This window comes from Schistocerca serialis, chromosome 9, assembly GCF_023864345.2.
Source record: "Schistocerca serialis cubense isolate TAMUIC-IGC-003099 chromosome 9, iqSchSeri2.2, whole genome shotgun sequence".
In the NCBI taxonomy this organism is placed as follows: domain Eukaryota; kingdom Metazoa; phylum Arthropoda; class Insecta; order Orthoptera; family Acrididae; genus Schistocerca; species Schistocerca serialis.
In genome coordinates this window covers 479971536-479984478 of record NC_064646.1, presented here as the reverse complement: position 1 = coordinate 479984478, position 12943 = coordinate 479971536, and the positions used below count along the sequence as shown (strand labels likewise).

At 41.6% G+C, this 12943-nt stretch overlaps 1 protein-coding gene across 3 annotated transcripts in view; it reads left to right on the top strand.

Annotated features, from left to right (window-relative positions):
- The window catches only part of LOC126418440 (uncharacterized), a 137741-nt gene that overhangs the window by 79404 nt on the left and 45394 nt on the right, over positions 1 to 12943 (top strand). For all 3 annotated transcript variants that reach the window (XM_050085199.1, XM_050085201.1, XM_050085200.1), the window contains exon 5: positions 2283 to 2435. In XM_050085199.1, coding sequence (XP_049941156.1) covers positions 2283 to 2435 — 153 coding nt within the window. The remainder of the gene's footprint in view (positions 1 to 2282; positions 2436 to 12943) is intronic.

Below are 12943 nucleotides of genomic sequence, written 5' to 3'. Positions count from 1 at the left end.
AGCAACAGGAAAAAGGCATAGGTGACTACTGTATATAACAAAGGTAAAAGAACAGAGCTGCAAAATTACAGACCAATATCCTTAACGTGGGTTTGGTGCAGTATTCTTGAGCGTAGTCAGAGTTTGAATATTATAATTTTCCTAGAGACAGAAGGCCTCTGTTTACAAATCAGCATGTATTTAGAAAGCATAGCTCATACGAAACTCACCTTGCCTTTTTCCCACACATCGTCCTGCAAACAATGAATGAAAGGCAATAGGCACATTACATATTACTAGATTTCTAGAAAGTATTGTGACGCTTTTGACTGAAGAATGTTAACAGACATTTGAACATACCAAATGGTTTCCCAGATATATGAGTGGCTTGAAGACTTCTTAAGTTATAGAACCCAGTGATAGAACCCTGGATGGTGAGTGTTCATCAAAGACAAGGGTATCATCATGAATGCCTCAGGGAAATGTGATACGACAGCTCTTGCTCTCTTTATATATAAATGATCTTATAGGTAGCATGATCAGCAGTCTCCAATTTTTAACTGATGGCACTGTAGTTCATTGGAAAGTGTCTTTGTGTAATGACTGTAGGACGACTCATGTTGATTTAGACAAAATTTCTATTTGGTGTGATGAATGGCAGGTTGCTCTGAATGTAGAAAAATATAATTTCATGCAAATAAGTAGGAAAGGTATTCCTGCATGTTCAGATATAGTACTAGTGATGTGCTGCTTGACACAGTCACCTCAATTAAATATCTAAGCGTAAGACTGCAAAGTGATATGACAGAATGAGTATGCAAGGTTGGTACTGGTGAAGGTGAATAGGAGAATTCTAGGAAATTGTAGTTAATCTGTACAGGTTAACTGCGTGTAGAACACTGGCTCGACCCATTCTCAAGTGTGCAGGTTTCCGCAAGGTCGAATTAAAGGAAGGCATTGATGCAATTTCGTAGGTATGTTGCTAGATTTGTTACCTGTAGGTTCAGTTGGCGTGCAAGTATTACGGAGATGCTTCAAGAACTCAAATGGTAATCCCCAAAGGAAAGGCAACATTTTTTTGGAAAGCATTATTGAAAAAAATTAGAAAATTACATTTTTGACTGACTACAGAAAATTTCTACAGCCACTAATGTATATTTCATGCAAATACCATGAGGCAAGATAAGAGAAATTAGGGCTCGTACAGGAGCATATGGACATTCGTTTTCCCCTCGCTCCATATACGAATGGAACAGAAAAGGGAATGACTAGTAGTGGATACTCTCCGCCATGCACTTTATTGTGACTTGTGGAGTATGTATAAAGACGTAAATGGTGTTCCTGATGAGTTCAATAGAAATATGATCTGGTAGGCTGTGGGCACACACAACCATCATCTGCATGGAACTTGTGACACAATTCAGGAGAGGTGACATGGTGCACTGCCCTGCTAAAGATAGAGGACAGGTCACCTGCGGGGTGCTGCATGGGAACAGACAGCCAGGTCAGAGGTTCCTGTCTCATTCACTGGGGAGAGATGTAGATGAATGTACAATGGACTCCATTTTCTCGTGTATAAATATCCCCCACATGAGATTGCATCCATCATGTGCCTCAGTGGTGTTCATCTGACAAGTGGGATGTGTCAGTTGTGTGTCTGTGTGTATTTTCTTTACACACTCGCACCCTACAGTAAGCAAGTACACTAATTATATGGTCCTGGTATCATTTTCCCACTTGTTTGGCATTATTCTGTCTGTGTTAATCTCTGTGCTCTGTGGTATTTGGTGCACAGAACTAAGTATGTGTGGTGGAGCTGCAGCACCCCATTGCAAGACAGTGGTTCTAAATGCTCACTTATTTTGTCCAGTTCTGAACTGCTGAGTTATGTGTTGGATTGTGAGCTGTCTATATACTGGAATACTCAAGATTTATTTAGTTACATTTACTATGAGTGTATTGCTACATGTCTGTACTTTCTCAACAAGAAAGACAAAAAAGGATTACTTGATTTTGCATGAAAACAGCTCAAGCTGCAACAGCCATGTTTTGTGAATAGTCAGTTAAGAAGTTCTAGTTCCAATACCAATTTTAGTTATAGAGTATAAGTACAGTGATGTGCGATCCCCCACTTCACATGCTTCCACCTCCCATAGGTGCACAACCTTCCCTCTCCTCCATGTCTCCTTGTTCCTGTAATGTGTAGTTGCGTGCATATGATATAGTATGTGAAAACTTAAGAAGAAATTCCTGAAGCTTTTTTGAGATGTATCATCACTGTCTGTTTACTTGTGTTTATGTAGGTACTGCTTTGTTCAATTATCTGAATCAACAAATGCAGACAAAACCATGAAGGAATTAGAGAAGATTAAATTTGGATCAGGAACTTTAAAAGTGGAGAAAAAGTTTTCGAAAGATGAAGAGGAGCTGTCACCTGAGGCTATTGATCCTTATACGTAAGTGTTTTATTTTTTATGTATTATGTATTTATATTACATCATTACTTATACGTAAGTGTTTTATTTTTTTTTTATGTATTATGTATTTATATTACATCATTAATATTGCTGCCCTCTGTAATTTTAACTAGCAAGGCATAGTAAATGAAATGACAGCTTGATAAAGACAAAAATCTACATGTAAAGTGGGAGACGACAGATACAAACTAGCAATAGCTGATAGAGACAATAGCTTTGAAAGCAAGTATCCGTATATCCAGCGATAGGAGATCAAAATTAGCAACTACATTTATTCTAAGTGATTTAACTGCTTCAATTTTAAATAGGTACAGCTTCTCAAATCTCACACTTTCTCTTTCTGCGGGCAGGTAAAGAAACTCTGATTTTTAAAGTAAGTCTGTCTGCCATCTTTCATTCTCTTTTATTACTATAAGCAAAGCTAGTGGAATTTTGTTCAATCTATATTTCTTTTTATTGTTGTATATTATAAATGAAGGAATAGATATTTCTGGGGTATATGAGCATTGGCACTCATTAATTAATTAATTGCTGGGGTCACTGTGAAGTTACTATATCGTATTCATCACCATTGCTAACACTGTGCAAAGTGCTTGAAGATAGGAGGAAGGGCAGCATGGATCATAATTTTTTTATCTGTTTATTGCAGATTGATTTCAGCTACAATATAGCTGTCTTTAGTGCAATTATATCCAAATCACGAAGACTCGTCATAACTGTTGTGACTTGCCGATATTTCAAAGTGCCGCCGCGCAGTTACGCGTGTCCTCTACATGCGGCGCTGTCTGCCAGCCATGCAGCAGCCGTGCCACCTAAGCGGCCAGCCAGCCAGCGGCCGATAGACTCGGACTCAGTTCGGATTTGACTGTTAAAGTATACACACGTCTTACTTTGTTTACTTGATCTGTGACTTACATGTATTGTGTCGCCCTTGAAATATATTTGTTCAACGTGACGTTATAACAATTGGTGATGAGGTAGTGAATTTTTCTTTTTCATCGTTGACCCACAGGTCCCATGGCTACTTTAAAGCAACTATTGCAAGGTCTCATCGAACAGCAAACGCTTCTCACAAATGCGATTCGTGATTTCGCCGCGGCATCCAATGCGGGGCATCTCTCGTCGTTGTCTCTCCCTCCGTTTCCTCCTTATGACGAGACGAAAAACGTCTTTGACAGCACTTCTTGGCATTTCGTGTCGCGGACGAACAAACATGTAAGTCTCTGTTCCTTTCATGGATTTCACTTCAAATGTATCGGTTGTTGTTGCAATTGGCTCCTTTGAAAGATCCTGCATCTTTGTCCTATGCTGAAATGTGCTCACTTCTGTCCGTATATTTTCAAAAGCATACGCATGTGGTAGCCTCTCATGTTGCCTTTTATCGTTGTCAAAAACGACCGAATCAATCCTATTGCGCTTGGGCTGCTGAACTTCATGGCCTCAGTCGAAAGTGTCAATTTGTTACTGACGTTCACAAAGTATCCTATGGCGATTCCATGGTACGCGATGCTATTATCTGGTCGGCGCCCGACAAAGAAGTTAGGCAACGTGCCCTTCAGTTGGCAAATCTGACTCTAGATGAAGTCCTATCCATCGCTCAGTCTTTTGAAATTTCTCGCTCCACTGTAGCGCAAATAGAGGCAGGGAGTGATGTCGGGGACGTACAACTCTGTGCGCTGTTGACGAAGCGTGCGGTGTGTCCCCACCGGCCGACGTGGCCGCAATATGCTCCCAAGTGTAGCCTCGGCCTAACTGTAAACAAACCTCTAAGAAACTGCAGTAAACCCCACGGCAACTTCCTTCATGTCCGCAGTGTTTTACGAAACATTAACGAGACGATTGTCCCCAACGTTGGGCCATGTGTCACAAATGCAAAAAGAAGGGTCATGTGTCATCTGTTTGCAAATCCGACTGCATACCTGATGTTCATGCACATGGCGCGGATTCTGCTTCTGTGTTGTCTGTCAATTGTACTTCTTCCCTTTCAGGGAAGCTATTCCTCATTGTCCAAATCCTTGGTAGGGATGTTCGCATGCAGGTGGATACTGGTTCTGCTGCCACTATCTCAGACGTATCTTCATTTGAGTTCTCCAATTCAGTCACCTGTCACTAGGCAATTACGGACTTACAATAAACAGAAGATTTCTCTCTTGGGACAATTTGCTGCTGAGGTATCTTACAAATCTGTCGTTCGCACTGTTCCCATATTTGTGGTCGACCATAGTAATGCCGAGAATCTTTTTGGTATCGATGCCTTTCACGTTTTTGGATTCTCCATAGATGTCTCTGTCAATATTGTCTCTAATGCTATTCCTTATGCTAAATTGGATTCCTTGGCGAGGACATTTTCGTCCCTTTCTTCTCCTGGGTTAGGCCGTGCAAACGACTTTGAAGCTCGTATCACGCTCAAACCCACTGCTCGGCCTAAGTTTTTTCGGGCTCTGCCCATTCCTGTGGCCCTTCGTGATCGGGTCACACGGGAGCTGGATCGTCTCACTGCTTCAGGGTCTTGCTGCCTGTCACTTACAGTGAGTGGTCCTCTCCTGTCATTGTCGTTGCTAAGCCCAATGGTGATATTCGTCTCTGTGGCGATTTCAAAGCCACTGTAAATGCTCAATGTCTCATCGACACTTACCTTATGCCTTGACCTGAAGAATTGTTCACTAAACTTGCTGGAAGCCAGTATTATTCTAAACTTGACCTCTCAGAAGCTTATCATCAACTTCTTCTCGAAGCTGTTTCCTGGCAGTTTCTGGTCCTTAACACGCCTTTCGGCCTCTATCAATACCAACAATTGCCATTCGTGGTTGCCAGCGCCCCTGCTCTCTTTCAGCGATTCTTGGATCGATTATTGCTCACTATCCCTGGGTGTATAAATTACCAGGACGACATTGTTGTCACTGGCTCCACCACTGACGAACATCTTCAAAATCTCCGCACACTTTTTCATATCTTACAGACTGCCGGTCTTAAGTGTAATCTACAGAAATCAAAATTTTTTCAGGCATTTATCGCGTACTTGGGGTTTCAACTCTCTCGGGATGGTATTCGTCCGCTTCAGCAAACTGTCACTGCGATCGATGCCCTTCTTCTCCCTACATCTCTTAAGGAACTGCAGGCCTTCTTGGGGAAAATAGCATACTATCACAAGTTTTTACCATCTGCTGCTTCGTTGGCTCAGCCATTACATCGCCTGTTGCATAAAAACATGCCTTTTCACTGGTCCGCGTCATGCAGTGCGGCTTTCCAGAAATTGAAGACTATGCTGAAACAGGCCCCGTGCCTGCCTACTTATTGACCTGGCCAACATCTTGTTCTTGCCACAGACGCCTCTCAATACGGGGTCGGTGCAGTCCTTGGGCACCATTTTTCTGACAGTTCTGAACAACCCATTGCTTATGCCTCCAAAACGCTCACGGATGCCCAACAAAAGTATTCTCAAATTGAAAAAGAAGCTTTGACCATTATTTATGCTCTTCATAAGTTTGGTGTTTTTCTCTATGGATCCAAATTTCATCTTGTTACGGATCACAAACCACTTGTTTCCTTGTTTCATCCATCAGCGTCACTTCCTGACAAGGCAGCACACTGCCTCCAGCTTTGGGCTCTTTACTTGTCTTGTTTCAATTATGAGATTCATTTCCGGCCAACGGCTCAACATGTGAATGCTGATGCACTGTCGCACCTTCGCATGGGTCCTGATCTGGCACTCGATAGGGACGAACTTTTGTGTTTCCACCTGGATGTTGCCGTGCAGCGGGTTGTGGATGGTTTCCCCATCACCGGGGAGCGGCTGGCGGCTGCTATGGGTTCTGATCCTACCCTCTCCCGGGTTTTACGCTGTATTCAGAAGGGTTGGTCAGATTGTCCATCCACTACGACTTCTGATCTGTTGCGGAACTACTACACTTTGCATTACCGCCTCACGGCTAGGGATGGTGTTATCCTCATTTCCACCCACAATGCTTCGTCGCGTGTTGTGGTACCTGCGTCTTTGCCGGCTTCGGTCTTGCGCCTCCTTCACCAAGGGCACTGGGGTGTCTCTCACACAAAATCTCTTTCGCGCCGTCATGTGTACTGGCCCGGCATCGACTCTGAAATCGCACACATGGTCGCTGCCTGCAGCCCTTGTGCGTCACAGGCCGCTGACCCGAAGTCATCTTTGTCACCGTGGCCTTCATCTGAGAAGCCCTGGGAGCGTATTCATGCTGACTTTGCGGGACCGCCCTGGGAGCGTATTCATGCTGACTTTGCGGGACCTTTTTTAGGTACTTATTGGCTCCTCGTAATTGACACCTACTCTAACTTTCCTTTCATTGTCCTTTGCATGTCGCCTACTACCATGGCAACCACAAATGCTATAGCTCGCATTTCCTCTTTGGAAGGGCTTCCCTCTACTTTTGTTACTGATAATGGTCCGCAATTTGCCTCTTCCGATTTTGCGGATTTTTGTGCCCCTCACGGCGTCATGCACGTCACGGCCCCTCTGTTCCATCCACAGTCAAACGGTGAGGCTGAACGTCTGGTCCGCACATTTAAGTCTCAGATGAGGAAGCTCCTGACTTCTTCTTCTGCTGATGATGCGCTTCTCCAATTTCTGGCTTCTTACCGTTTCACCCCATTGGCGACCACAGCCCGGCTGAGCTCCTTCATGATCGACAGCCCTGCACGCTACTTCAGCTTCTGTGGCCTTCCACCTCACGGCCGCGGGTGGCGTCGCTTGGCTGGTTCACCGCCGGTGACCTTGTATGGGTATGGGGATATGGCAGGCTGCCAAAATGGAGTCCTGGCCGCATCTTACGACACCGTGGCTGACACCTGTATGAAATCCTGATGGACAAGGGTGTTGCAGTGCGTCATTCGGACCAGCTTCGGCCTCGTGTGCCGGCAACGCCTGATCCAGATGCCGCTACACCACCTTCGGCTCTACCTGATGCTCAGGTTCCTGGAATCTCTCATAACTTCACAGATAACAGTTTAACTGCTACACAGTAGCTGAAATTGATCTGCAATAAACAGATTAAAAATTTATAACAGGTGTTGCCCTTCCACCTATCATGGATCTCATTAATACAGTCATGGAGTACACTGTTGCGAATGGAAATAAACCTGACTGTACAATGTTTCATCATTTTTCTATATTTACATTACTAAGTTACTTCATATGGTCATGTGGATATCAGCTGCTTTACTGTCCAGGCAAAAAAAAAAAAAAAAAAAAAAAAAAAAAAAAAAAAAAAAAAAAAACCGTTTTTAGAGTTGCTGTTTTTGAAGATATGAGTGACATTGAAAGTTATTGAAAAATTGGGCATTGTCTCTGTTGTGTTGCATTATTTTTTCCCCTCAGAATGATTCCTATTTTAGGAAGGTCATTCAATATCTGAGTTTTCAGCACAAAATTTTTAACAATGTGGTTCCCCCATTGCCTTTAGCTAGTAACACTAATAAAGCATGTTAGAATAAATGTTGGATATAGAGCAAAAGGTGAGTGACAGATGCACTCAGTATTAAATTATGTTAGAGGCTGTTCTCATATGATGAACCTGAAGCCAATTATTTTCCTTTTTCATTTTGTTGTTGTTGTTGTTGTTGTTGTTGTGGTCTTCAGTTCAAAGACTGGTTTGATGCAGCTCTCCATGCCACTCTATCCTGTGCAAACTTCTTCATCTCCCAGTACCTACTGCAACCTACATCCTTCTGAATCTGCTTAGTGTATTCATTTCTTGGTCTCTCTCTACGATTTTATCCTCCACGCTGCCCTCCAATACTAAATTGGTGATCCCTTGATGCCTCAACACATGTACTACCAACCGATCCCTTCTTCTAGTCAAGTTGTGCCACAAATTTCTCTTCTCCCTAATTCTATTCAATACCTCCTCATTAGTTGTGTGATCTATCCATCTAATCTTCAACACTCTTCTGTAGCACCACATTTCGAAAGCTTCTATTCTCTTCTTGTCCAAACTATTTATCGTCCATGTTTCTCTTCCATGCATGGCTTCACTCCATACAAATACTTTCAGAAACGACATCCTGACACTTAAATCTATACTCGATGTTAACAAATCTCTCTTCTTCAGGAGCTCTTTTCTTGCCATAGTCAGTCTACATTTTATATCCTCTCTACTTCAACAGTCATCAGTTATTTTGCTCCCCAATCTAATCTAATTCCCTCAGCATCATCTGATTTAATTTGACTACATTCCATTATCCTCATTTTTCTTTTGTTGATGTTCATCCTATATCCTCCTTTTAGGACATTATCCATTCCGTTCAACTGCTCTTCCAGGTCCTTTGCTGTCTCTGACAGAATTACAATGTCATCGGCGAACCTCATCATTTTTATTTTTTCTCTGTGGATTTTAATACCTCCTCCAAATTTTTCTTTTGTTTCCTTTACTGCTTGCTCAATATACAGGCTGAATAACATCGGGGATAGGCTACAACCCTGTCTCACTGGACTTGCATTCGGGAGGATGATGGTTCAATCTCGCGTCCAGCCATCCTGATTTAGGTTTTCCGTGATTTCCCTAAATTGCTCTAGGCAAATGCCGGGATGGTTCCTTTGAAAGAGCTCGGCCGATTTCCTTTCCCATCCTTCCCTAATCCGATGAGACCGATGACCTCATTGTTTGGTCGCTTCCCCCCAAACAACCCAACCCAACCTGTCTCACTCCCTTCCCAACCACTGCTTCCCTTTCATGCCCTTTGACTCTTATAACTGACATCTGGTTTCTGTACAAATTGTAAATAACCTTTCGCTACCTGTATTTTACCCCTGCCACCTTCAGAGTTTGAAAGAAAGTATTCCAGTCAATATTGTCAAAAGCTTTGTCTAAGTCTACAAATGCTAGAAACGTAGGTTTGCCTTTCCTTAGTCTGTCTCTTAAGATAAGTCATAGGGTCAGTATTGCCTCACATATTCCAATATTTCTATGGAGTCCAAACTGATCTTCCCCAAGGTTGGCTTCTACCAGTTTTTCCATTTGTCTGTAAAGAATTCAGTATTTTGCAGCCGTGACTTATCAAACTGATAGTTCGGTAGTTTTCACACCTGAAAACACCTGCTTTCTTTGGGATTGGAGTTATTATGTTCTTCTTGAAGTCTGAGGGTATTTCACCTGCCTCATACATGTTGCTCAAGAGATGGTAAAGTTTTGTCAGGGCCAGCTCTCCCAAGGCTGTCAGTAGTTCTAATGGAATTTTGTCTACTCCCGGGGCCTTCTTTCAACCTAGGTCTTTCAATGCTCTGTCAAACTCTTCACGCAGTATCATATCTCCCATTTCATCTTCATCTACATCCTCTTCCATTCCCATAATATTGTCCTCAAGTACATCGCCCTTGTATAGACCCTCTATATACTCCTTCCACCTTTCTGCTTTCCCTTCTTTGCTTAGAACTGGGTTTCCATTTGAGCTCTTGATATTTATACAAGTGGTTCTCTTTTCTCCAAAGGTCTCTTTAATTTTCCTGTAGGCAGTATCTATCTTACCCCTAGTGAGATAAGCCTCTACATTCTTACATTTGTCCTCTAGCCACCCCTGCTTAGCCATTTTGCACTTCCTGTCGATCTCATTTTTGAGATGTTTGTATTCCTTTTTGTCTGCTTCATTTACCGCATTTTTATATTTTCTCCTTTCATCAATTAAATTCAATATATCTTCTGTTAGCCAAGGATATCTACTAGCCCTCATCTTTTCACCTACTTGATCGTGTGCAGCCTTCAATGTTTCATCCCTCAAAGCTACCCATTCTTCTTCTACTGTATTTCTTTCCCCCATTTCTGTCAGTCTTTCCATTATGCTCTCCCTGAAACTCTGTACAACCTCTGGTTCTGTCAATTTATCCAGGCCCATCTCCTTAAATTCTCACCTTTTTGTAGTTTCTTCAATTTTAATCTACAGTTCATAACCAATAGATAGTGGTCAGAGTCCACATCTGCCCCTGGAAATATCTTACAATTTAAAACCTGGTTCCTAATTCTCTGTGTTACCATTATATAATCTATCTGAAACCATTCATGTTATGATTTGTAATATCACTCATAGCATCACCAGCAGTTTGAAGATGTGCATTGTGAGAAAGCTGTTAACTACACCCGCTTACAGTAATAGCTGACCACATACAGCATAAAAAATCTTAGCCAGTTTAACCACACCAATTAAATAGCCACAAATACACACCAGAAACCAACATTGCATTGAGACTTGAAAACCCAAAACAGATTTTACATGCCAGTTTGCTAGTACCTTGTCAGAATCCAAAAACGCAGAAATTTATAGTTAAACAGTATTATTGGCAGGGATTATTTTATCAGTGTGCAGATGAAGGGGTTGGAAGACATCATCCAATATTGCTTAGTTAAGTTACTTGTTAACCCAGAGCAAGGGTCATAGCAAGTTAGGACAAACAGTGGAATGCTAAAAAAGCACAAGATTTAATGTAAAAAGGACAAGATTTGAAAACCTAAGTAACTAGAGTTGTGAGAGAGTTCATTTGATTTTTTAATGACTTTTGAACAGCAGATTGCAAATAGAAGCCGAGGAACAGAAAAAAACACCAATACTGGCCTAGCAATAGCCAAGGAAGTAAGCAAAATGAGGTGTTGCAAAATATGAGAGAAGAATGAAAAATGAAACATAATTAAATGGAAAGTGTTCACAGTGATTGCAGGAGCAGGGAGTGGAAGACAGGGGTTATAAAATGGCATGATTTATCAGTGTAAGTTGGGGCCAGTCACACGGTGGGAACTGAGTGCATATTGCAGAAAAAGCACCTACTATGTTGTTACAAGAGTATGGCATTACGAAGGAGAGTCAAATGTACACACAAGGCAAATGAGGCACTGAAATTGTGTTGTAAAGTGTGATCTACAACATCCTTATGTGGCACCAGAGTAGACACCCTGTGCCCATTCGGTCACTGTCAGCTGATGTTACTTTCCTCAACAGTGACACTACCTCGGGTGGAGTTTTTCAGACGTTTATAGGGTTAGAGTACGAAGTAGTTCGAGAGCACATAGTACAAGTCCTGTGTGCCATGCTTTATGGAAGTAGTTTAGGTAAGAGCAAAGGGTGTGACTTGTGTGTTGAGAATGTCAGGGAGATCATTGTACAGGATGAGCTTCTTGGTTGACGCGATTTGAGGAATTCGATCAAAGTGAAGACAACAGTGACACTGACTATGAATGTAAATAGTGAAACAGTGTCCAAACAAACTTGCCACAAATGTCATAGCTGCAGGATAGGGAACGTGTTTCATGTCGAAGGATTTGTGATTCGCCCTTGCAACTTGATTTCCATAATCTTCAGTTTGAAAACTGCACTACAATTCTTTGAATGAACTATAATGTGTCATGTAATCAAACCCAGCTAGAAATATATAACGCCCTCAGATCACGCATCTCATTGTTGCTTGACAGACTTGATCTTTGTTTTGCTGAATTGTTACTGCTACTTTCTTTATGCCCGCTGAAATAAGTATGTACATAGGCTGGATCATATCAATGCCCCATACTGTTTTTGCACTCTGCACACTTCTTTGGTATCACTGTAATCCACACTTCCATGATTCATTGTGAGACCAAATCTCCAGAGATGACTATTCAGAAATTTTCCTGTACCTCCTATGAGTCACTAATGTTTCATATTTTTATAACACACTTACAAAGTACTACTTATACAACTTGTAGGATGTGACCTAATACGCTCCCTTAACCCTCAAGTGGATGCACCGTTTTCCATAACAGGAGTAGGCACATGGCGTACTTTGTACACATTTAAAGAATAGTGGTCTCTATGTTACCGAGGTAAAAATTTATGAGCAAAATCAAAGTTTAATCTTAGTTTAATTGAACAATGATAAAATAAACTTACATAATATGAGCTAAAGCACTGTTTAGTTAAATAATAATGAAATACATTTAATTATACCACTCTGTTGCCATGGACAGATGTTATCACACAGTAATCACCTGGTTGAAGCATTAAACAGCGCATTTGCGTCAGATCACAGCCAACTGCAGACAATTGCCTAATTCTGATATTGTGCTGCTTGCTTGTAATCTGGGGAATTTTCACACACATATCGTAAAGTTTTTTTCACTTAGCTTGCTGTTATTCTATATTATTGCTGCTCACTTGGACATATGATAACACTATTTATCACAGCGTTAGCTGAAGCATCAATGAAGGAGTAGGTCTTGGCTCACAATTGTGAAACAACAATAGAATGGCACAAAACAATTTTATTTGTGCTTGGCACACTTTATACATAGATACACGTGCCCCAGGGTTAAAATCGTATGTACTTAATTCTTGTAGTAATTGCTGTACTCATACTATCAGCACATGTTATAGGACTGTTACCACATTATGTGCTTATTTGAGTCTCTCACAATGTAATTATCAACAGTTTCCTCCAAGATTGCTGGCTGCAACAATAACAGCACATGCTTCCATTGCCCACTAATAGATGGTGGTAAGAT